This window comes from Ischnura elegans, chromosome 4 (genome assembly GCF_921293095.1).
Source record: "Ischnura elegans chromosome 4, ioIscEleg1.1, whole genome shotgun sequence".
Taxonomy (NCBI): Eukaryota; Metazoa; Arthropoda; class Insecta; order Odonata; family Coenagrionidae; genus Ischnura; species Ischnura elegans.
The window spans coordinates 54,902,224-54,929,886 of NC_060249.1; the positions used below are offsets into that span (position 1 = coordinate 54,902,224).

At 36.0% G+C, this 27,663-nt stretch overlaps 1 protein-coding gene across 1 annotated transcript; it reads right to left on the bottom strand.

Annotated features, from left to right (window-relative positions):
* LOC124157520 (serine/threonine-protein kinase greatwall-like) lies at positions 1 to 27,663 on the bottom strand. The gene is made up of 14 exons (XM_046532320.1): positions 27,512 to 27,663; positions 27,364 to 27,419; positions 27,159 to 27,259; positions 26,843 to 26,934; positions 26,618 to 26,739; positions 19,349 to 19,455; positions 17,141 to 17,250; positions 14,776 to 14,929; positions 8,524 to 9,045; positions 8,129 to 8,277; positions 7,395 to 7,590; positions 2,390 to 2,503; positions 2,065 to 2,277; positions 1 to 319 (listed from the first exon to the last, which is right to left on the bottom strand). Exons 1-14 carry the CDS (start codon positions 27,611 to 27,613, stop codon positions 273 to 275), a joined length of 2,085 nt encoding a protein of 694 aa, XP_046388276.1. The 5' UTR covers positions 27,614 to 27,663; the 3' UTR covers positions 1 to 272.

Consider the following 27,663-nt stretch of genomic DNA (forward strand, 5'->3'; position numbering starts at 1 on the left):
GAGAATTATAAAATGGAAAGATTCATAGATATGCATCTTTTCAAAGAATGCATTTCAACATCTAAAAAATATGTATAAAAAATGTGAAATCTGCATGGATTAACGGAAAAATAGATGAGAAACCAAGACACATAAATTAGAAGAAATAAAGACATGTATTCTTAATTTACATATAATGCCTCAACATTGGTAAAAAAAACAAATTCACGACCACACACAATTAATGCTAAGGCATTTAGAATTTTGTTTTACAGGAATAAGTTCTAGAATTTTTACATATCACAGCTTGACATATTAAGGTGCTGAAGAATGTTGCGAGCTGTAATTAGAATAAAAAAATAAAAATGAGGAATATGGATAAATCTCCTGAACAACAAAATAAAAAATCATATTTAATAGAACCGATAAAATTAAAGCAAATACACAAGCACTCAATGCTGTTCTCAGGAAATCTCATTAAATACTTGAAACATACTATGCTATGACCACAAAAGAAGAAATAAGCACTGAAAAAATCATTAAATTTGACCTGGATTTTACCAGAACTTGACCCACAATCAGGAGATTGTTGAACAAATCTTGAGAAAGTCCTATGAATTTTTCACAGTAAATTTCTTCATTTGACATTTAAATTAGCATATGTATATGTTTATGAATAGGGAAAGAAGTTGTTAATTATACATAAATTGCTCTACATAATTTTTAACTTCTACATAATTAAAGTAACCTTCATGGAGTAACACATGCTGAATGTCCCTTCCGAAATAAGTATAAAAAAAACTAATAAAGCAGAAGCGTCAAAAAGATTCAATTGCAAATTTTTCAGAGAAAAAAAGATTCCAATGACTTTTCATTCAAGGTCACATTACAAGAGAGTCAATAAAAATTTCAAAATAAAACTTAAATTGCATGATTTCACCCCAACAGAAAGAAGTTTCTCAACTAGCCAGTAAATCAAAGTGATACATTTTGATACTCAACTATTTGTCATAAAGTTAATATCACTCAGATTACGCAAAAAATACCTATACATACCGTAAATTTAACGAAAATTAATGCAATCAAATCATTCTCTTACCAATGCAAGGACTCAGAAAAAGGTAGCATTGGAAAAGTTAAAACAATTCAAGTAATTTCATTCAAGAGCACATTATTAAAATCTTTCAGGAAAACACTGCTATTAATCCGATGCATAGTAAATATGTAACCAGCAAAGAACATTTTCGAGCCAGCAGAAGTCAGATTGACATCCCAACTTTACCACAGCCGCCAACCTTTAGTTAGAGTTCATTCTGATGTCAATAGGAATTAATTAACCTGGCAAAATCTATTTTAATCTAACTCACATCAAGAGTGACTAGCTAAGAGTGACACCATTTGAAACCATTTTAACTTTCACATGTAACAAACTGATGTCATTTGACGCAAAAAATTTCTTGTGGGTATTAGCTACCAAGCAAATTTTAAAATAACACACTATACAACAACGAAATTACAAATTTTAGTGATTTTAAGGTACATTATAAAACAGGAATTTAAAGAGAAATCAAAATCATCAGAATATGAATAGCATCACCATTAAATCTTATTGAGTAGCACATAAACATTTTCCTTTTACTCTTCTTAACAATGTAGAGAGAGATAGGGATTTTATGGAACATTAACTCAAGCAGTAGCAGTAGCAGCATAAAAATTGTGAAATAAAGTGACATAGCACCAAGTTGGTGATACCCCATGGCACCCAGGCAGTACTCCAACAATATGCCCGCCTCACCGCTTGACTACAGCAATGTACGGCATGTTCAATCACAATATTATCTTTTTGCTGTACCTCTAGTGTTCTCTCCTTACATTATTTCACATTTCCATGATTTCCAGGGCTAAATTACATTTTCCTGACAGTATGAACCCATGATCATTACAGTGCCACTTGTTTTTCCAAAAAAATGAGAAAGGGGATTCAAAGAAAAATTAAAAAAATATTATTTTTGTCCATATAAGGGTATTCTTATGGACACACATAATAAATAATACTTTTGATGATATATTATTATACCACAATACCTTGAAAGTATACTGTATCAGTTTCATCACCAGGCTCTGGAATGAAAGGTGCTGTCGAATCCTTCAAAGTATCCCAAGAAATTTTGTGAAAGAGTTTCATCTCTTTCACGCCAGCAGCTTTAGGTCTTATTTCAGGATCCAATGTCAGTAAGGCAAAAATTGCTTCTACCATTTCATCAGATAGCGCCTCATCTCCCTCAGGCCATTCCAGCCCTTGAATAAAAAAAAATCAGTAAAATCCACATGTTTTATGATACCTTTAGAAAGCATCTGAACAAATTAAATGAAGTACAACCAGGCATAAAAGATAAATGAATTTTCTCACTTCTCTGAAGTATATTATCAAAAACAGCCTCAGGGGTTTCATCATTGAAAGGAGGGATTCCAGTGGCAAACTCATACAAGCACACTCCAAGTGCCCACCAGTCAACTGCTGGTCCTGAAAGCAAAGAGGAAGAGACTTAATTCAGAAAATCCTTTTACTATTTGACTGGTCATCATATGGCAGCTGCAGGTATGGGCTGGAATAAATTTGTGAATTCCATGATGTCCATCACTAAACTCAACAAACTTAAGTCAAATATGGGTATTATATATTAGTATCCGAAATATACTTGCATAGTTCTATTCGTGTACGTTATGGCTGATCTGGGGTAGGTAAAGCATGTGGGGGTGAGCAAAGGGAAAGTTTCTTAGCATGTGACCCTTTGCCAACACAATGAGAGCAGGCATAGCTTAGGGCATAGGAAATTCTCTAGCTCTCAGACCTATAACCTGTAACATGCTCAACACCATGACTCTGCAAGCAGTGTCGCCAAACCAGTCGGCTAATTAATTCCTGGAGCTCTGTGAAAGGGATTATCCTCAATGCCTTCAACAGGATTTAGAATGTTGTCCCAGCACCAGAAAGGTTTTCTTGTAATTAGGGATGGACCTATCCAGGATTTTTTTTGGACCCGGATCCAGATCGGAGCCGGATCTTCGGATATTTTCGGATCCAAATGCATTTTCAATGGCCTGCTATACAACGAAGTTATTATTCATGTTTATTTTGGGTGCATAAAATCAGAGGAATGCTTTTTAGATTTACATACACATTTTAATACTTTTACTCATTAAAAATCATTTTTATAAGCTTTCAAATTATTTAAAAAAACGATAAAATCTTTACACGCTCAGGATCTAAACTGTTATGGTTGCATTTGGAAATGAAAAAAATTTTCAATCTTTGGATAAACCAATGACTGAATTTTAATATTCCTCACATAAGTTTCCCCCAAATTTTGTAACTTTCTCATAACATACTGACTTGTGTTCCACCTGCAAATGCTTCAGTTGCGGTAAGGTGGATTTTGCACTTCTTTGCGATAGTTTCAATTCAAAGTGCATGCAAATGATTCTCTTTATATCAATAAAAATGTTTCCACACAATGAATGACATTTTTATCGGTATATCATGAAATTAATTTGCAACTGCACAATCTACCACACAATTAACAATGTTTAGAACAACATTAGAGTCACGTGCGACAAGTTGCGGGAACAGAACAAGACGATCGCTCAGTGAGAGGAAGGGGTGGGCAGCAGAAGCGCATAGAGGATAAGCGGAGGGGAGGGAGCACGCTCACCCCATCTTACAAGCAATGAGGCTATGAATGAGGGAGTCAAGGATAAACACGCTACATCTTGCTATTTTGTGACGTCGCTGTTTTCAAAGCGAAGCCTGGCGAGATATGTGATTTATACAGTTGGCGTTTCCAGGGCGTATCTTTTTTTTTAACAGTACTGATGCTACGCCTGCTTCTTTGAAAATAGTGCTGTTTGGGCAATGTTGAATATTGGTATAGTCTTGTAACTACTAAAAAAATTTAGTTTCAATCAATCTGAGCTTAAAAAACCTAAATATGTTAGAAATGTGACGCATTTGGTCTCATTCTTTTTTAATCTCGTGAACGTTATCCAATTGCCAGAAACTATCAGGACATCTTTGGCTCCAGTAAGTCACTCATCAAGCATTTCTTCTCCAGAAACGGAGAATTGAAGCAGGTAAGATGAAAAAGGTCAGCGGGTAAGATAAAAGAAGATGAAAGAGGGTGAGATGGGGTAGGAATGAAACATGCTTCCATTGTTCTTATGTAAATTGATATTTTTCTTTGAAGATAGTGATTTATGAACTGTGTGGTCTCAGAAAGGAAAAAAAAATATCATAGGAATGGGGTGATGGGGGGCCGAAGGTTTGTTTCTTCTAATCTGTGGTTTCTAATTCTTTTGACGTGGTTGTTATCCTATGGCGTTGAGATTCTCCCGATGGTTGTTCAATCTCTTTGTAAGATTCACACTGTGTGCCTAACATATTTTGCCATAAAAATTCCCGCAACTGAAAATCTGTTGCGTAACCCCTACGAGAGCTTTTAAACATAATGGTTTTTGAGTAGGGCAAGCATCGCAGTGCAACCGCATATGGAAAAGTTGGATCGGAACTCTTTCCACTCCCTCATTTGGGACACAGCATTCACTGAAGCATAAATTTAAAATTTTGGATCTAGATCCGATGCCTTCAGCGAATTTGGATCCAAAGTATCCGATAAAGGGCAATATCCACAGATATTTGAATCCGAGGTATCCGATCTGACCATCCCTACTTGTAATTGATCAGAATAATTCCAACCGGTAAGCAAGGTCTCATGTGGGTCATTCCAACTAATGCTGATGGAATTAGAATTTTGGTGTGCTCCAACTGATCAGAAGAAATTCATCCAGTTATCCACAGGTGGACTTATTTCACTGAGGAGAGACTAATCAGAATGGGGGTTCCAAATGGATACACATGACATATGCAATTTTTAGTTACAAAAGTAAAATTTTTAAAAACCAATAGTGATAGAGATACCCCTTGAGCATTTTACTAAAAGTAAATATGAATTTAAGCGAGCAAAGTGTAATTATTTTTACATATTAGAAATTTTTCTGCCAAGACAAGAAATTAACAAAGAATAAGTGATCAACGACTTGGCTCCATTCATGCCAGAACCATTGGTATCATCATCATTAAACAAGGTTGGTAAATTTACATCACTTTCCTAATTGCATTATGCTTGTTTACTAGCTTTGATACCTATATAGCTCAAGCAAATAATCTAATGAAGGCAGATTTCCTTCACTCATAATAAAAATACAGTTGACAACAAAGCACATCATGTTAATGTGTAGAGAGGGTAAGGATGAGGACTAAAAAATCATTTTACATTGCATTGAACCTGGGAAAGGGTGCGCGGGGTGTATATCACTCCATGCTTCTTCATTTAATAAGAATAATTATTAGTATCAATTTAATTCGGTGGACCTATTTAGATTAGAACAAGGCATAACTATGTATATCATTCCAAGGAGAGAGAAAAAAATATTTTCTTTCCGGTGTCGATGACACCCCTCACAACTTCTTATGCTACATTTTGCCGTGTGCCCTCTCCTGGGCTAAAGAACCATTACCGAATACCATGTTGCGGACACAGAATTATTGGTATCATTTTCTAGTAATTGACCTTACCCATTGATTAATTAGTTGCAGCGTGTACAATGTGAACTGTTCCCTACTCCCTACTAGTCTGATTCCAGAGTTTGATCAGTGAAATTGTGACAGAGAGATGACTTTTGGTGTCTCAATGTATTTTAGGCTGCTCAAAACAAAACTGAGGTTTTAACATTTTCCTTCATATATAATCTCTACCTCTTGTCATATATGAGAACCTTAATGACACCGCAATTTGTGTATACTCTGAAACAAAAATTTGGTAACATTTTTATAAAATTATTTCAGGCTTGATTTAGTTGAAGTTTAGGTGAACAAATGAATGAAGGCTGATAGCAGAAAACCTTATCGATGAATCCATCAAGACATGAAAACATAGAGCAAAAATAGCTGTTTTCTGCTATCGGCCTTCATTAATTTGTTCACCCAAAATGTTTCCCCCTCCCACTCCCATCACGCCAATTCCTTATGCCCCCACCTGCTACCTTGACCTGGGTATAAATACTGACAAGGGGAGACCACGTTCCTTGCTCCGCATTTTTCAATGCCATATTTTTTATGGCCTTCAGAATGGTGAATACATCTCTGAACTAGAAGTGGTCACTCTGCATAATTTATACACCACGGGTGACGGGTTCCTCTTGCTGATCTAAAAAAATTAGCTACAACACCTCGAACTTTGAGATCTCGCAATATAGACAGTCAAAGTACATTGTAGGAATACACGAGACCATTCTAGCCCAGAATGTGCGTACAATGTTGAAATCCTTGGTTTTCGAAGATTGACGTATTTTATATGCCAGCTCGCCCGGTCCAGAGTTATCAACTTTTATTTTATCCTATTTGTTAATTGAAATTATATTGTGTAATGGTTCTTTTAGCACATAGGTACTGTGTATGTAAACTCCCTTTGGAGTGAAGTGAATTACAAGTGTTCGAGAGATGTGGCATTTTATATTTGTTTGTGTTCTTATTAATTATGTCTGTACGCATATTGTTGCTCATTGCGAGCCTTTAATGGTATATGCTCTCGTAAGAGTGTTTTTCATTCTTAATGTGGAAGTAGATCAGTATTAGCAAAGAAAAAAAACAACATTTCCGCGCACACAAACCCTTGCTAGTGTAGTCGTCGTTTCTCCGTGTATAAAACGACACTGCTTAAATACCTAAACTCCATTATGATGATCAAAAAAATTGTCTCATGTCTATGCTTGCTGCAATCAAAATTAATGAAGAACTTAACGCCGTATGATCGCAATGAAGACACCTTATCCGTCTGCTAAAGGGTGCGATATTTTGGAATTATATACAGCTTGTTAAAAGCACTGCATGAAAATTAATTAATTACAGCCAAACTAAGGCCCATTCAACAGAACCACTACTAGTTCAGAGATGTGTTCACCATTCCGAAGGCTATAAAAAATACGGCATTGAAAAAGGCGGAGCAAAGTACGTGGTCTCCCCTTATGAGAGAGTGTTGCTTGTATCACCATGAAAATGACAGAATGTGTTGAAACTATGGTCGGTTGTTGAGTGTTGAATTAAAAACTGTGGAAATTACCATTTGCGTTCTTCATTTTGGTATCATTTGGTTTTTTTCAAATTCCGCATTTTTTCAGTTAACCAAGTTGATTCATCGGAATTTGATGAGGATGAATTATTCAGTTAAAGAAAGCACTAGAATAGGTGAATAATTTAACTTAGAGCATGATTGATGGCCCAGACCTTAATTAATACAAATAATTATTGCTAGTCATAATTTTAGAATTTCTCTATGACAGGATTAGTAAAAGCCATTTACCATGCCCTTGTCGAAGTAGAAGCTCGGGTGCCAAGTAATCTGGTGTCCCCAGAATCCGATGGTCACTCATTGAAGAGGCCTTCCGGCCTCTTCGCACTGACTTTGGGGTTTTGAAGGGATGGTCACTTCGAGGCTGAGGAGTACTGGGCACCCAGGTATCCATGACTTCTGAAGAGCTCATTAGCTTTTCTTCACACTTGAGGCGAAAAGTACACAACATTTTAAATGATTTTGCCATTCATTGTCCTTTCAAATCCATTATAAAATACACAAGGTAAGTAGCACCTTCCCATAAATATAAACAAAGCTAATGAACAAATCCATGTACTTGTACAAACTTGAGATTGTATGCAACGACATAGATGCATTAACAAACTTGAGATTTTTTGTGACAAAATACAGAAATACTTTCCAGCCAGAAATTGCATCAACTGTTAAATGTTGCATCTAAAATAATAAGAAAAAATGAAGACAAGCTTAACTGCATGTGCTGGGCCTTTGAGCCTCGATTTGTATCTATTAGCAGAGATTATGAAGAGTTGATTGTACATACTTTGTATACCATAATTGAATTAATCAACTTGCTTCATATCAGGATGTACATAATTTACATTAGAAAACCCAAGCTTTATCACATCACCATCTAAGATAAGGAATAATGTTACTGAAGAAAACAGACATCTGCCTCAAGGGAAAAAAATCAAGTCCCAAAAATTCAAAGGTACATATCTTACCAAGCTATGTGATGCAGGAGACTTGGGTGTCTCAAAGCGTGTTGTTTTTATAACAGAGGTAGTTTTACTAGATAAGAGCTGAGCCCTGCAGGTGCTTGTAGTTGAGAGAGGTGTGGTTATTTGCTTCATCAATACATGAGATGAAGAATCTAAAAACAATAGAATGTGTGGAAAACAAAACAGAGAGTAAATGAAAGGAAAAAAAGGAAGAATTTAGCAGGTACTCAACTCAAAAAGTAGCAACAAATTTTCAAAGAGCTAGTAGCAAAAAGCAATTTTTTTAAATTATAGGTAAGAGTATCTAAATTCAAAAATATTTTGAAACTATTTTATAATTGATAACGGAATACTAATAAAAAATTTGGTTAAAGAACAACGGATTCAAAGATACCCACCATTTCCTTCCAAATGTTCTTCAGCACCAACCAGAGAAGAAACAGATGCATCCAACACACTAATCTCTTCCATTTCCCCACCACCATTACCACCAGCATGACAATCGAACAGTAACTGCTCAGGACTCCTCTTGATATCTTTCCTTTTACAAGAATCACTAATGTCTAAACTATCAATATCTGTAGTCAAACCACTGTGGCAAGATCTATATGAAACTTCATTAGAAACTGGTGATATTCCTGGTGGAGAGTGTAAAGATGCCATTTGAAGAAAATTCCTCTTCCTTTTCAGTCCTGGTAATCCATCTGAAGAGCTAGTATTAGCGTCAATTTCAGATAGAGGCTGGGTAACATTGAGAAACGTATCTTGAGGGACATCCTGACATGTGTGAAATGAGTCTGAGTCTGAAACAGGCGTAACAGATTGTGCATTTTCCTTTAGCTGTGGCGTAACCATTACTTCAGTTGCTCTTGACACCTCAGGGGAGAAAACACTGTCATTCGAATATGCAGACCCCATTCCTATAACGTGAAACCATACAAATAGTTAATGAAAGTATTGCATAAAAGCCTTAATAACCAATTTTAATTCACATCCACAGAAAAATCCATGTCAAAAATCAATCCATAAAATAGTACATACATACATACAATGGATAAATTAAATTTGTTTAACTTGTAACTTTCACACAGCAATGAGTCATTTTTGCCTTTGATAATAAATTCATTATTTAACCCAGACTCTATGCCATCTCAAAGTGTATGCTCAACAAAACATAACTTATGTACAGCAATTTACCACTAGTCTGCCTTGTAATGCAGGGTGGCCTTCCACTCCTCTCTTGGAACAGGTTTTCTCAACCTAAGGTTTCAATCACAGATCATTAGGAAGGATTAAAAAACTTGAAGAATATCTACTTGTGAAAAGGGATTAACATATTTGTATATATTAAACAAAGTCGAAAATCGTGATAGTTACACCATTTATAACTCAAGAATAGCTGTACCGATTTTGATGATGTTTGTTTTTTTTATTTTTCTCAGCTAAGGATAACAGAATAAACATTAAAAAATAGTAAAAGTACATGAAAAAAATTGATCTTCATCTTAGGGTTATTTTTTGTAGTTGGTAACACTGCAAAAGCTATCAAGTTGGTCAAAAATAGAAGATTCGATTTGCTTTTACCAATTTAATGCCTGAACTTCTTAATAATATTTAAAAAATCCCAGTAGTTAATACAGTTTAAAATATTAAAATAACATTAATATCATTTAATTAAAGCTAAGCACAGCTCAAATTGAGTTGTCAATTAACGCATCTTTACCATGCAAGTAAACAAATCTTCAAGCAATTGTTGACTAACAGTAATGGCCATGAACCTTTCGATGAATCAAGCGGATTGATTTCTTTTCCTTGGAATTTTTACAATTTCTTATTATAAAAAAATGAGCTAATCAACAGTGTTCCCGAACATGATTTATAACCACAAAATTCACAAATGGTTGATTGAGCAAACAATTTTGGCAACTAAAAATGAAGACGTGGATGACTTTAACTTTGTAATTCAGAATGAAATTGTTGGTACTCTGTATTCACTCAAATCTATTGACTGTGAAACAAACAAAGATGAAGTCACCAGAGATCAATCTAAAATTTTGTACTTCTTGGATGTTACTGGCTTACCACCATACAATTTACAGCTGAAGGTTGGCTCAATGGTCATGATGCTTTGAAACCTAAACCAGCCAAAACTATGCAATGGAACACATTTGGTGATTAAAAACTAATAATCAATGTGATTCACGTCACTACTCTCAAAGGGAATATCAAAGATGAGGAAGTTCTCATTCCGAGGATTCCCAAACTGATATGCCTTTAAGTTAAAACTAATTCAATTTCTGTGGCATTCGCGATGACAATTATCAAGTCACAAGGTGAGTGCTTGAGCTCTGAATCTAGAAACGCCATGTTCTTCTCATGATCAAATATATGTTGTATGTTTACGTGTTGGTAAAACATCCGATTTATTTTTTCTTCCCCCCGATTACAAACCAAAAACTGGTATATCAGAAGGTACTTGACTCATGTGAATAAAGCCAAATGTGTAGGATAGACTGGGGCACGTTTACTTATTGAGAACTGGGGCAGGTTTACACAGTGCACTTTTCTGAACTGAGTTATATCTAGCATGCCACAAGTCATAACATATTAATACTATTCTCCAGGGGCTATTTTCACAAGATATTGAGCATCAGTCAAGCATCGGTCCAGCATTGTGTAAACTTGCCACAAGAATGGGGAAAGACTTAGACCTAAAAACATTCTTTTACAATTAAAAATGAAAATGGGCCAACAACAGAATTCATAAAATTTTGGCTTAATTAACTGCTTAACAAAACCACAATGTCTGAAATTTCCTAAGTTAAGACACTAAAATTGATGATGGTAAGAGCTCACTGAATGAAAATATAGGTGATTGCATTTCAAGGAATAAAATAAACCGTTGTCATTCATGCGTCACCCATCATAAAACTGCAAATTTCCTAAGATAGATTTCAAGTAATTTTAGGTGTGCAGTGCGCACAACATAAACGTTGACCCACTGCCATTCCATTCCTAATGGGGAACTTGCATGATTTTTTTTTATTTCACAGGCGGACAGAAAATTATTTTCTGAATATAACAAAGAAAACCGCATGTAAATCTGAGTTTTCCTTCGCGAGATATTTATTGATAAATATAACGAATTTTAAAGCGCGGGAAAAACTCCCTCACCCCCCAAGCCACTGCCGACGAAGCCTCGATGACGTCAAAGGTGCCTAAACATCACGCGAAGCTATTGTTGTGATTGTTTGTAATAGTTGCCAGCAGTTGTGAGAGCTTCGTTTGTTAGACGTGTTGATTATTTTATATTTAAAGATAAATATCCGACGATAGAGGCTTGGAGGCCCTCATATTTTGCATTATTTATAATATTAATATCTGAGTAAGGGCATAAAATATAAAACTGGAGCAGTTAAACCAAAAATTTTATAATACCTAAATAACATCGCTGTAGGAGTCTGAGCCACGGCCATTGGAAGGGGGATACGTTAATTGTAAGTTGGTGTTATCGACGGCATATCATTCATGTAAGTATGTAATTAGAACGATTTTGATGTTTACTAATGTCCGCTTAGCTTTGATATACAATAACTTCATCCGTTTATTCGTAGGTACCGGAGAATTCGTCGTTTAGGACTGTCTGTGCTTGTATTATGGGGTGAATTCCAGTCAATGTAACTTTTGCTCGCTGATTGGAGACATCTAGGAACATTTTTGTGCCAAAAGTGTTATTTTCAACGTGACATCTCCCGTTAAGCTACTGCTAATAATCACAGTGCCAGTGGTTGTAATGCACAAAGTTTGACGAGGTTGAAAAATATCGGCCAAGAGTTATCAGTGTTCCATTGTGATTGAATTGTAAAAAGTGCTATTACGCTATCGATAAATGTCTAACAGTAGTGTGAAAATTGTCAGTGGCGTGCTAATCTCCGTTGTTCACCGTAGATATGACATTTCACGATCACGCTATTGAAATAAAACCTGTGGGTGAAGTTTGTTATTCCATTATTTCAACGAATAGTAGTGAGAAAAGTCACCTGTGTCACTTGTGTGGGCTAATTTAAGGGTTTAATTCAGTGAATAAATAGTTGTTTTCATCATAACGAGTTCTGTTATTGTTGTACGTGATGAATATAAGAATGTGACAGTGACATCCAGTTTTTGATAAGAGTATTTGCCTATTTCCCACTATATTTTTATGGTATATGCTAGTATATTGTTTATGGATTTACCTATATTATTGAAATAGGTTGTAGCTTGTGTGTGTGTTGGCAGCGGAACCGATTCGCGATCTCACATGTGGATTGTGTGCAGACTGTTTTGCTGTGAATTCGTACCGTAGGACGGATAGGACTACCTTCTCCGCTAATCCGGCGTTGCCAAATTCAACAGCACAGCTAACGATCGTTATCCTCCAGTATTACAGGTTTCTTTTACAACTCGATTTGCCGCCGACGTATAGCAATAATTTGTCTCAACAAAGTCCATGAGGGTCGTGGCATCAATTTTTGGTGTCCTAAAAAAAGGCTGGTGTCCTAACACCCCATGCCACACGCCTTTTAGGCGGCTTGCGGGGTATTATGTACACGTAGATGAATTTCAGGTGTACTATTCGAACGAGTGGCAACGTTATCATCCATTTTTCTGATAACTAAAACACACAAAGTGAAACGCTTGCACTTCATCATCCCGATGCCGCATTATTAATATCCCAAGTAATAATCTAGGCACAATAGCAATAGGAAAACTTGCCCAAGAATAACAGAACAAAATAAAGTGACGATGAGCGGCTAAATACTCCCTCAAAACAAATTTTACACCATGCGCTCAGCGTATTTCCCTACTCCCTACAGTTGTTTAGGCACCTATGACGTCACGCCTGGCCTCGGCAACGCTCGGGTGTCTTCGTGCAGTGGTCGGCTCTGAGAAATTTTTCTCGATTTAAATGCAATTTTTTTATTTCTTTTGATGTTGAATGGAGAAACTGAAGGTATTTTTGCGAGCTAATGTATCCATTTGACTTATTCAAAATAGTTTTTAGAGCAATCTACGACCCATGCAAGTTCCTCATTAAGTATGGAAAGTTCAATAAATAGACATCGTATGTTGATACTGTGAATGCTGTTGCGAGAATTCACCACATTTAGATATTCCAAGTCCCATGATGAAATATTTTTTAAAAGAAAATGGCAAATTAGTTGAATATGTAGTTCTCGTAGGATCAGGGTAAAGACAGCCAAGCTCTGAGATGGCAATTAAACCACTTAGATAGCCATATTTTCAATTATGCAACTTAAAAAAATTATATTTTTAAAAACTCCGGTAAACCTTCTTATCTAAGATGCTTCTGTTATTCAGATTTCTAGATTATTGATCTTCAACAAGTAAATGAAAATGCTACCTACTATAACAACAATTAACTTTATTCTTAATGCACACATTCTCGGAAAGCATGCAGGCATTTATTAGAAAATGACAATTATTTTCACCCATCATGGCTATTTGAGGAAAGACAATACATAATAGGAAAGGTGATGAAGAGAATTAATAGGTAGAAAAGAAAAAACAGATAGAAGCCACAGATAGATGATGAGATAGGTAATAAATAGAGTAATTATTGGAGTTGAATATCCATGAATGAAAAAAGTGCTGGTTTCTTAAAAATGAAAGGAAGAGAACATTTTACCACTTCACAGAATATTCTCCCATTTCACTTTCAAAGAATTAGGTACTTCCAGATTAGAAGTTGAATTTATCCAGAATACATACATGCAAATAGCCAAAACGATATGAAAACGGAGTAAATATATAATTTATGCTACAAATCTGCATGAAGCAATGCATTGGAAATTTTCAAGTTGCCACATCGTAAAAATGGATAATCCGCAGAAAATATAAATTTAATCTGCCTTTATGAACATACACACATGTATGTGGTGCATTCAAGTTCTAAGGCCTCTAATTTTTTTCTATGTGGCTACTCACCCAAAACTATGAGACTGGTGTTACGTCTCGACATAATCTCCCAGTAAACGTACACATTAACGTACACATATCGACACCGTGATTCCATGGCCGCGGTGAAGGTTTTTTATGGGACTGTTTTGACCACAGGAAAATCGCCTTGATGGTTTTGGTTTGTTGTCACTAGATGTCCTGCCTTGATGGACGCCTTTCGTCACATCCATAACTCCATCACTTCATGTCTTCTTTAACTGTCGATGGTGATAAAATGTTTCACACCATGATAAGGCAGAAAAAGAATGATTGCACGCTGCTCATATCAGGAAAACGTCACCATTTCCAGTATCCGAAACAGTTCTCATCCTAGACGCTGCCGAAAGAGTCCAGTCAGTCCTACAGTTCAGCCATTTCTGCCACGTACTGACAAAAAAGTGCACGCTCGTTTAAAAAAAACACATATGTTTCTATTTGTTTCCAGTCTGGAGAAAAGCAATTGGAGGCCTTGGAACTTGAATGCACCTCGTACATAATGGCAGATTTTGAGTTCTTTTCTGTAATTACAATTCACTAATTCCATTTTTCTACCACATGTGTTTCCATTAAATAATTCTGATAATCAATTACTTTGAGACTACTGCGTATTAAAATTATCAATCACTACATGAAGAAAAATATCTATTTACCTATCATTTCTTTAGAATCGTTGAAGGGCTGATTGGAAGCCAGTCCTGAAAATGAAAAGCAGGAGTTTTTGGAAAATTGAAACCTTCCTTTTGGAGTGCTGCTATCCCTCCGATTTGGCTGGCAACTGCTAACTATGGGTACGCGACTTGCACTCTGAAATAAATTATGAAGGTTGATTTAAAATATATAATACATTCAACACTCACAACAATGCTTGCTCAAGAAAATCATAAATATATTAAGAGATGGCAGTAATAATAATTTTCATAGGGGAGACAAGGAAGGACTAGGACACATTTTGGAATACAATTTTTGTGAAAAAATTATCGGCTTGAATCAATTTTTTTTGCAATCCTTTTTTGCCTTGACCCTTAAAAATTCCACAGAACATTCTTCGATAAATTAGAATAGGTGAGCACTGTGGAACTTAGAATGTTCTGAACATATGACATTTGTCCCAGTCCTCCCTTATTCCAGGAGGAATGGGATGGTTAAGTGGGAGGAATTGGTACTTTAATTAGGAATTGGTTAAGTGAATACTAATTGGTACGTAAAAATGTTTGAGTTTGTGCCAAGTAACTGCCATTTACAGGAAGAGTTAATTTTCTTCTTTTACTCAATGAAAATAGTGACTGAAGTGCATCTAGAGCTCCAAAAAGTTTTCAAAGATGCTGCTCAAAGTGAAACAACATGCCGCGATTGGTTCTGTCACTTTAAAGATGGTCATTTCAACGTCGAAGACCGTCTGTATGAGGGAAGAACAAATTCCTTCGAATATGCTACGGAGGCAATGTTTGATGAAGATCCATCTCAAACTCAAGCAGAGCTTGCCGATGCATTAGGAGGATGCGTTATGGAACAGCAAGGAACTCTAGTTCCTTATGACTCGAAAAAGTGATTCCACAGCATGAAAACGCCTGACCTCACATTACCAAACCCGTTAAAACCTACCTCGAAACGCTTACATGGGAAGTCCTTACCCACCCACCATATTTCCCAGAGATTGCCCAGTCTAATTATTACTTGTTCTGTTGGATGACACATGGTCTGGTCAGCAGTTTCATATGACAGAATCAAAAAAATGGCTTGATTCATGGATAGTCTCAAAAGATGAACACTTACATTAGAAGCTCTGCCATAATGATAGGCAAAAGTTGTAGCTAGCAATGTACAATACTTCGAATGATTTATTACAACAATTTCTTCACTATTAAGTTGAATTTTCATTTTTTTTTAAATTGTGGGAACATAGTTGAGCACCTAATATAATTTTGAAAGGTCTGCTTAGTGACAATAAAAGTGTTGATTATCAAATGTTTTTGTATCACCATTTTAGCTAGCATAAATCAATTCTGTAAACTTTAATTTTCATCCTCGCATACAAACATGTGTCAAATCATATGCATTTCATTAATCGGGATTAAATAATGATGCATAAGCTGTCTGCCATATTGTTCAATATACCTTGTTTGAGAGCTAAATGGACAAGAATTGTTCTTTGTGTGGTGCGAATGCAACAACACTCCCAAATAAACCTTTCCTGTCAAATATTTCCCTATCCCTGCACTTGGTCAAGCTGTCATTTTCATTTTGCTGAACTCAGAATCTCATCACATTGAGAGTTACTGTGGCGGAGCTCTTAATTTCAAGCACCGTCACCAAGGCCAGCCACCTGGCCGAGGTCGTTGCCTTGGGACCCTGAGTTCCCTGCTGTCGCCACCAGGGTACGCGGAACCGAGCATCAGGAAGGCACCGCGAGAGAGAGACGCTGACGTAATGCCAACGGAGAAGGACTATCGCACGTGAGACATTGAGCTAGTGAATCGCTTACCATCGCAATAAACGTGATCGAATTTACTTTCTTAAAAAGAGGTTAATTACCGGAATACCCCATAACCCCTTCAGTTACCAATATCGAGAATCTGCCAACCTTAAAGTAAAATCTTCTGTCATGGTAAGTCATTTGACATGGCAGTCAGTCAGGTGAGTTATTTACTAAGTATGTATGATTCTTACGGCCTTCTACCAAGTGACCAATGTTGAACCGTTACCATAAATTATAAACATTTCTAAGCATCAAGCTGAAAGAATGTGTTTCTTAGTTTATGAAAGCATTCCATTGATCAGTCTTCACTTTACTGAAAGCCAATGATGATCATAGATCCCTAAAATTATTAATCTCAGGTGATTAAAAACTTTAATCAAGATAGCTAAATAGAGAAATTAAAAACCATCCCACCAAATTAAATCAGAATTACCAGATCACCAAAACAAGGCATTTTTCACAAAATTTAAAATGTACTGCATATTCAAAAGAATTAATAAAATAGAAGTTATAAGAAATACTGCTTCCATAAAACTCACAAATGAAAGGTGAGAGGTGAGAGATAGTAACTGCCCTGGAGTCCTCTTCATTAATTCTTTTTCCAGCTTGTTTTGTGGTGTTTCTGTCACAAGATCTGCTATTTCTAGGTCTGAAATGCACAGTAAATTCTTTTAGCCCTTAAATAAAAGCAACTGAGTCATATAAGCACATTGAAGATATAGTTATTTAAATGAGGCATAATTTAACACAAGTTTATATATGTATCACCCCAATTACATACAACCAAGAAACCTGTACGGTCAAAAGAAAAAATTCCCGTTAAGACACTCCAGTTGGCTATACTTCAGGCTCAGTGGCTGATCTATGGGGGAGACTAAGAGGGTTTTAGCCCCTCCCATTGGGTCAACACATACACTAGATAAAATCAAAATTTTTGGAGTTTACCACTCAGAGAAAAAGTATTTTTTGTTACACATATTTTTCAGTATATTTACCTTTTTTAACAAATTAAAATACAAATTAGTTTTTAACTTACAGTCTATTAGAAGTATCAGAAACCCCATACAGTATTCATAAATCTACTAGAGGTGGGTTTATTTGGACGAACCGTTCACTTTGAGCCTGTTCAGTATAAAGAACAGTCCAAAATATCAGTTAATGACCTACAGTGAGGGGAAATCAGGTCGAAAATACTGTTTATCAGGCGTTTAGAGAATATGAAAGCTTAGTTTGGTATCATATGGTTTGCGCAGCATGTTATGATAATTTCAAGCAAATTCTGTCCCGGACTTTACATTGGTTATCCCTGTCCAGAAAAATATATGCTGTAGTATAAGCCAGAATTAATATTTATCAACTCAGCGTCTGAAGTCACGTATTTAGCACCAGAAAAGTTATTAAATACTCCTCTTATGAGCAACTTAGACTTTTATCTACAGCTAACTGTTCTTTATAAATATTTTTAGAATAACATCATTTGTGAGTACATATCTCTTTTAGACTCCTCTGTAAAATATTATATTTTTCTCCTCATTACAGCCTAAATCAGGTATCTATCCACTCAAACAATGCAATCAACAGGCAATAATAGCATGCGTAAGACAGTGAGAAACAATAAGTTTCATTGCCAAATTAGCACTTTTGGTAGAATGTAAAAAAAATAGTAAAATTTTACAGCCATGGAATTCTGTAACATATTTAAGCATTGAACATGGGAAACAAAGGAAGAGTTAACGTTTCAAGGGGTATTTATGAGCAATGAAGCTAAGTGGTAGCAATATAGTACATAAAATATCGCGACATGAAAAACCTTTTGTCATCAAATGGAATTGCTGTAGATAACATATTTTTTCATTCCTTCAAAAATGATGCATATATGCCTCTACAGACTTCCTCTAGAAGAGTACAAAGTCCTTCCCCTTTGATGTCTAGTAACACTACAAACAAGTAATTTGGGGACAGTTTGAGCCAAATTTTTGTTTCCCAAAATCATCACTTCAGACCTCTTAAAGCTATGCAGGATAAAATATAGATTAACCCAGTTAAATTTTAATATCATCACGAATAATTTAATAACAAAATAGTGGATATAACATGATTTAACAATTTCTGTATAACTTTTCGAATTGCTGAAACAGAGTTTTGCATTGATATGGCCAATCAAAATAAAGTTTTAACCTAATGTTTAAATTAACTTTTAACCATAGTAAAAATGACGAACAGATTACCGACCCATGAATCGACCATGAACCTGAACCATCGCATCCTGTTCATCTAACACAAATGTTCAAATGAACACGAAATCAAAATGAACATGAGATCCCAAATGAACCTTTCTAACCAGAAAGCCCAATTATGACATTTTTTTTAAATAGCTTCGAGGAATATTAACTTAAAAAGTTTAATGTGACAAATTTGCAAAGTATTTGCGTAAGTCTGAAGGATTAATTTTTTGATAGATATCAAGGAGGGTGACACGGTACTTTTACGGCATCAGTATGAATCTAAAACCCCAAGCACATATTTTGCCCTAACATATATACATGCACATACACATTTATAGCATTAAAGCCCCTTGTCACAATACCATAGCAAATAGAAAAAATAAGCTGAAACCACCAATGATTTTAGAACATATTAAACATTATCAATAGATTTATAGGATAAAACTTATGAGGATAATGTTCAACAGCCACACAATAAAGGAAGTGTTTATAATATTATTACTCACACAATACTCAACTCACCTCGATGAATGTTAGTATCACAAAGTCCAAAATCAGTCAGTTTGACATGTCCTCTTGCAGATAAAAGCATGTTGTCTGGCTTTATGTCACGGTGAACTATTCCATGCCTAGGGTAAGAAATGCAAGATGACAGAAGACCACAGTAATGGGTAATTAAACAAGTTAAACAGCAGATTTAAATTTTCAACCCTATTCACAACAACTCAACTTAGTTTATCCTCAGAGCACCTACGAGCGAAATTTTTCATCAATCACTGTAATTAATTGTACAACTACCATCTATTCTAGAGAAATTTGGGCAGAACAATAGACGCCATCCTTATGAAGGGTGTGACTTCTGATGGATTCAAGATACAAAATGAGCTAATTTTGCAGGAACTTTTTTTAAAGTTCAAATTTAGCCAATTTTGACTATTTATTTACGCATTGTAATCCTAACAAATATGAACATAGTCTATAATCACCAATCCTATGATTGACTTGACATAGCTCTCCACCAAGTGTCTTATCCATTTATATTTTAACACCAACATCATTCTTCTGCTTTCATCCTCCATCTCCTGCTCTCTCTATCTCACCATATTTTTCAATATCTCACAATTTTTCATTAGCATTGACTCTGTTACGTACATTGTATGGATTGGTGCCGATACTCTTTGAATTGATTCCTCTTTGGTAAATAATTCCAATTCAACATATGATTGCATTCACTTTGCGATCAGTCCTTAATTTTGTAAAGTGAGGGTTATATTTCTTTTGTAAATTTGACATAGAATGCTAATTTTGCTTTACCATGAAGAAAGACACTACCATAAAAAGTGCATGTATTTGAAATGTTTTGCTCAATAACTGGCATAAGCTTCATAGCGTGGCGACAGTATTAGGGATCGCTTAGGGATTATTGAGGAAGGTCATCATTACATATGCTGGAACGGGTTGGAAGGGGTGCTAATCCACCTGTTTTGACGGGAGCTTACACGAAGTAATACATTTTCTCTTGAAAATGAAAAGGAGACTTGTGTATACTCTTTTGTACATGTCTCTAGAGGACAAGGAAATGACAAACAAAGAATAAAATGTAACCCAACATAGAAAAAAATTCGTTATTCATAGAGACAATGTATGTACTCTGCGTGCAAGAAATGAAAATGGGAAGAGAAAATGTTCAATTGTATTTGGCTCAACTATGTGGAAATTAATACACGAAAATAAAAAGGAGACTTCGTTGCTTTCCACAGATTTATTTCGTACGTACGACATGTGTTGAACGATAGAGGTCATTATCAAGTACAAAAATTTTGAATTTTAAGCAAACATATATAGGTACTCTTTGAAGAGGTTGGGGGAAAGAGTGGAAGGAGTGGGTGTCAGGAGGGGGGGAGGGGAAGGTACTGGGTTGGAAACCCCTAGTGGGGGTCCCTACACCGTCCTCCAACGGTTGTTTTCTCAATACACCCCCCTCCCACTTGGAGTTTCCAACCCAGCACCTTCCCCTCCCCCCCCTGACACCCACTCCTTCCACTCTTTCCCCACACCCCTTCAAAGAGTACATATGTTTGCTTAAAATTCGAAATTTTTGTACTTGATAATGACCTCTATCGTTCAAAACATGTCGTACGGACGAAATAAATCTGTGGAAAGCAACTAAGTCTCCTTTTTATTTTCGTGTATTAATTTCCACATAGTTGAGCCTAATACAATTGAACATTTTCTCTTCCCATTTTCGTTTCTTGCACGCAGAGTACATACATTGTCTCTATGAATAACGAATTTTTTTCTATGTTGGGTTACATTTTATTCTTCGTTTGTCATTTCTTCGTCCTCTATAGACATGTACAAAAGAGTATACACATGTTTCATAGTCTAGTCATTTTGCTATCGAGCTCTTCTCATGTTGCATTACCTTCCTGCACTGTGATTGAGACGTGAAGATATCATTCCCGCTACGATTTGAAGACTGCATTTTATATGGTATTTAGCGATTTTTTTATTATTACTGCTATTTATCCTAGTGGTTATTTATTTCACTTTTGAGTACTTATGTAAACCGCTTCATTTTCCCTAGTCCGCTCATTCTTGAAGTAAGAAGACTGCTGTCGTCAGTTCCCTACTTCCAATGACTGCTGGAGCTTGAACATATTGTATTTCAAGGTACCTTTTCTGCATAACGCATTTTCTCAACGGTAAACTAGTTTTTTATTTTTATTTCATAAAACCAGAGCCGTGTTCAATCACAAAATATTTGCCTGTTTTTTTCCTTGGCAGGATGTCAAGCATTAGTGAAAAGGAAATACAAAGAATTTTATAAAATTCTTCAGATGAAGAAATCGATGGTGTTCCTGATATTCCCAATTAATCTTCAGACTCTGAAAGTGACCATGAAAGTGAGGCATCAGAACAAAGCGACTGTGAATAATGTACGAGCACTGGTGAAGAGTTTTCAGCTGGTGAAGAGTATGTGAGTAAGGTAGGAACTACAGTGCAACCTCGATAAAACGACACCCCACAGTGCACCAATAAACACTCGCTATAGCGAATTGTCGCTTTACTGGAGGTGGAGCAAATAATAGCCAATATACCTGTTGCGAACAGTTATACAGGAACAGGAGTGGTGTGGCGACAGATAAATTTCTATCCGATAAACGTAAGTATAAATCCAGACGAAAGGTGATGTTTTTTTGCATCACTAAATTTCCTTACTCAAACAACGACTTACTATTCAAACTATTTATAAGCCCCGCACTGAATTAATATCATGCAAAGCATTGTTTTGTCAATCATTATGCCAATGCACAACCGATGAAGCCATTTTTCTATGCACTTAATTAGTGCATTTACGTTATCAATCTATTATTTTGGTATTTCCCACTGAAAATTCCAAAATTAACTAATAAAACTGTATCGCGGTTATTTAATGCCTCAAATGTTTCCATTGGTGTATGTTTATTGTTCCTGTACATTAAGTGGCAGTGAAGTGAAATAACGTATTGCATTTGTTTCTGCAGTCGAAAACGGTGGAAGGTTGTACAACGTTCCTGCCTTGGAAGACTTTTTCTATCAGTTAATGTAATATCTTAATTATCTACGGTAAAAAGTTTGCTAAGCTTGAAAAATGATGTGATTAAAATTGCCGTTGTTAAAAAAAGTTCCTTTTTGAGTGTTACCCTCGCGACGTATTTGAAATAATACACCGAGTTTACCACGGCACTGCAAACGAGAGTCAGTTTTTCTGTGAGTTCTTCCAGCGGCCACCAGGGGATGCTCGGCTATCCACGTGACAGAAGAGAGCGCCAGTACGACTCCGAGCACTGTCGCGAATAGTTCACCCTTGTGAATCCGCAACGGAGAATAAATACGTCCATCCAGACAATTCACGCTCGCTAAGGCGCACTACATACCTTTAGAGGCATCATTGCAAGAAATACCTCGTACTGCAAGGATTTTGTCGGGGAGTAGTATGTAAAAAAAGTTCCGTTTCGTCTATGTTATATCACGTGGGGAATACTCCTTAAGATACTTATGATCGGAGTCCTTTCTTCCACGACTTCGGGTTTACACCGCAGGCATCACCAGCAATTATGAGGGGAGATAACGCCACCACATAAATTTGAGACTGAGCACTCCATTAACTTCATTTCTAACAGATCGCTAGCAATTACAGAGATTAAGGAGTCTTGATGTAAGTTTTTCCGGCGGTGAAACCCTCGCTATGGCGAGAGCCAACACCAAAAGGGCCTCGTAAAAATGAATTTTTTAAAACGCTTATTATAGGGTCAATTGACGGTGCATCGGCTATCTCTCGTAATAGCGGGGGTGTCGCTATAGCCAGTACTCGCTTTAACGAGGTTCCACTGCACTTGGTCATCTATTCCTCCCCGCACCGGACGTATCCGAGCCCATAATATAATCAAAGGGTCCATGGGTAAAGTGTTACACCCCGCAAAATTGAAAATGGAGAGCCTAACTGGGATATGTACACTATTTATAAATGACACTACTGTAAAATATACAAACATGGAGATGGAACACACTCGCAGAATTTCTGGTCAGGAAAATGCAGCTCAATGGAAACCATGTGACAGGCAAGAGATGTACGCTTTTTTTGGATTGTTACTACCTGCTGGCCATTTGAAATCCAATTTTTCTAATTACGAATCTCTATGGGAAAAATTATACGGGCCACCAATCTTTCGTGCTACAATGGGGCTAAAGAAATTAAAAATTTTTTTACGTTTCTTGCGTTTTGATGATAAAGGGACGCGTGTAGAGCGCACAAAAAATGATAAATTGGCTCCCATCCGTGACATATGGAATGAGATAAATGACAACCAAAAAAAGTATTATGTTACAGGCGAAAATTTTACAGTAGATGAGCAATTAGTTCCATTTTGAGGGAGGTGTCCTTTCGGACAATATATACCGTCAAAGCCAGACAAATACAGTAAGAAAATTTCGTGGATTTGTGATTCTAAAAATTATTATCCCTTACTTAGTATTCCATACTTGGGTAAAGGTGATAAACGAGCTTGTAATTTGGCCTTGTCTGTAGTTCTATCCTTGACAGAAACTTTCAAAGGGAGTCATAGAAATATTACTTGTGACAACTGTTTCACTGACCTTGAACTGGCTCAGACACTTCTATCGAGTGGATTAACTTTAGTGGGGACAGTTAGAAAGAATAAGAAATTTCCGCCACCTGCATTTCTTCCAAACAGATCTAGACCAGAACATTCAGCACTATTTGGTTTTAGAGAGAATGCGGCATTAGTTTCTTTTGTTCCGAAAAAAATAAGAGTGTGATACTTCTTTCCACAATGCACCATTCTGGTGAAATTAGTCAGAATGGGAAACCAGAAATAATCACGTACTACGTTGAAACAAAGGGAGGAGTAGATTCATTGGACCAACTTGTTCACGAATATACGTGCAAAAGAAAAACTAATCGCTGGCCATTCGCATACCTAATGAATGGATTAGATATATGTGGAGTAGCGGCATACGTAATATGGTGCACACTCAATCCAGATCGGAATAAAAATAAGCTCAATAAGAGGTGAATATTCATCCTTAGCCTTGCAGAAGGACTAATAAAACCACAAATCCAATCACGCTCATTGAAAGGTCTCCAACGACCTACACAAGCAGCAATTGGGGTTTTTTATGCCGAGGTAGAAAATAATTCAACCAATGAAACACCAAGGAAGAAAAAGAGATGTTTCATGTGCCCAACAGCAAAAGGTAGAATGCAAAGACAATTTTGTCATGTAAGCTGTAGGCATGTTTGTAGCGAACACAGTAGAAAAAGTGTTGTTTGCATGAAATGTAAAAAGTAATGTGCATTTGACAAATATTTGGTTTGAATTGTCAATATATTGTAAAATAATCACTATGTACATGTGACTATAAATATTTTGTGTTTTCATGTTGTGAAAACAGAAAGAATTAGTCAAAAGAGTCTACTGTGCTCGCTGTTTGACTATGTATGAAATTAATAAGTAATGTAAAACTTTTGTTAAACAAAAAATAATAAATTTTATGTTAAATGATTCTATAGTGCACAATACATACAAATTGATGTGAAAAGTAATATTTTTCAATGTTTAATAGTTTAAATTAAAAGCATAAGTTAAAAGAGTCCATTGGACTCACCTTGCCCGATTACGTCAGAAAAATATGTTGCCCGTATTAGGGTTAATCTATTTATGCCAAAGGTCTCAAAAATTCAAAATTTACTCTGATTCTTACACTTTGTAAGTATAAATACTTACAAAAGCAATATCTGAAAGAAAAAACCATTCATCACATCCTAATCGTTTATCATGTGTTCCAAAAATGGAACAACAAGCAAATGCAATACCGTAATGAACTCAATTATGAAAAACTATCATTTCGATTCATACATTAATTAAATCACCATTAAGAGTGATAGTTTGACAAAAACTTATTTTATGAGGATTCATTTCATTTTTTACATTAGTAAGTGGTATTTCTGAGACAGTACATAGAGTAAGTTTACTTTTTTTGCTTTACATATCATTGATTATCTGGGATGAAAATCATGAGACAAAGTCTTGAGGACTTAGGGATCAAGGCATGAATATATTAATAATGAATCTAAGAGACGATCTCTCCTTACTGCCAGGCTCAGCAGTAATACCATATGTATTGATATAGTGAAAAGACCCATGGAAACAAGATTCAAGAGGGTCTTGGACCCTCATCTGGCTTACTTCATGAAGTTTCTTAGTATTTTGCTATAATAATTACCAGCAGAGCAACAGTAGGCTTGATTACATTTCTTACCCATCAATAATCTGCTATCTGTCACCATCTCCTCATACACACAATCTTGATTAAAGTTAGTCGAGTGACTTGTCTTTTCTTTCTATTCTTTTGAGAAGAATGAATGATCTGCTGCTTAGGAATGACTCAGACACTAGGTGAAACAATAGCCACAACACCATCCATCCAATATGCCATCTAAAAACATTACTGCCTTTTCTCTCTCTACTCACTGCCAGATGGCTCACTAAATGAGATTTTACAACAAGCACAATACTTGTTATTAAGTAAATGAACAATAGTTAGTATTTTCCTCGATTCTTATTAATAAACTCCTTCACAAAGTGCAAAAAACCGAGTTACCACTCAGTGAAGTCATGGCAAAATTAGCAGTGCTGGAACGCACTTTCCTTAACATTTTTTAGCAGTGAAATATTATTGTGCATGTTTTTTGTTATAAGTTATTATTTACATTTTATTGCAAAAATTTGTTTTAGTTACGTAAGTATATAATAGAAATTTTGAGGCAACAAAATTGATTAAAGTGTTACTTGACTATCATGTCTTATTTTAACCAGTGCCGGAACGGCATTCCGGCACCATGACACCATTGTTACCAACACCATAACCGGGGAATCAAATAAATGTAAACCCCATAAACAATAAAGGGTGCTTTCCAATCGCGTATCTGCACTGATCTGTTTTAAACTGTTTAGCTCAGAGCGTGTTCCAATCGCAGGTGTGACGTCATCTGCACTAAACAGATGGGAACACATCCTGCACCATTGTTCGTCTGCGCTAATGTGTTTCAATCTGTTGCGATGTGAGCTAATCTGCGCAAGGTGATTGAAAAGCACCCAAACTTAGGACACTAAGCTTGATCCATATGTTAGCTTAATTCATCAGCAAATTCTTAAGTTTTATTCATGACTTAGAATCATTATGCATAAAAAAACTCTTGACTCTATAAATAATCAAATTCCTTACCTATGGAGATACTCGAGTGCCAATGCCACTTCTGCAGCATAAAATGTCGCCATTGACTCTTCAAAATATCCTGAATTACTTAGAAGTGATTTTAAATCACCACCAACCATGTATTCCATGACCTGAAATGGGCACATACTTAGCAAAACAGGGAATACAAAACACCTCGCAACCCATTAGGGTTCCATACGTGCAAAGTGAAAAAAATCTAAAGAATATACTTACCAGATAAATACAAGTATCTGTTTGAAGTGAATAGAACAACTGCACACAAAATGGACTTCTCGCCAAAGCCAGAGCATTCCTCTCGGTGACCACTACCATCGACAAGAATAAAATTAATGCCAGACCAAAAATGTGGATTCAGGGAGAGTTAACTAACACATAGGAGTAGTGGTAAATCATACACATTAAGAATTCACTTTTTCAACGAACTGATACACGTAATACAAGATGTGTGCTCTCTAGTTAATTATTCAAGCTCGGACCAATTCATGAACACGGTGTTAGATAATGTTGGACGAATACAACCATTGCTTACCATGACTGACCATATTCTTCTTTATCATGTCTGATTTTCGCATCATTTTTATTGCATACAACTTCTTTGGATTGGTCTTTTTACTTCCCAAAAACACCTTCCTGAAAACATGAGAACGTGCTGTAAACATAACATGCCGGCAAACACTACGTACCCCACTTTGGGGCATAAAATAACTAAACATTAAATGGGAACCCACACTTACCCATAAGCTCCCCGACTTATTGGCTTTATTATGGTGAAATCATTGATATCAGGAGGCTAGAACAAAAATTTGTAGCAATAAGAATTCAAAACGTCAACGGTCAACACATTACATCGACAGATATATTATTCATAGGACACATAACTACCTTGGCAGGTTTCTTGGCTGACAGAAACAAAGTACTATAAATAGAATTCTCCGTGCCAGTTGCTTGATTAACTCGGGCATCACCGACGTCTTCTTCCATCATTTACTTTCATTTCCCACGTTTGTTTCGAAATTAAAATATCGATGTATGTC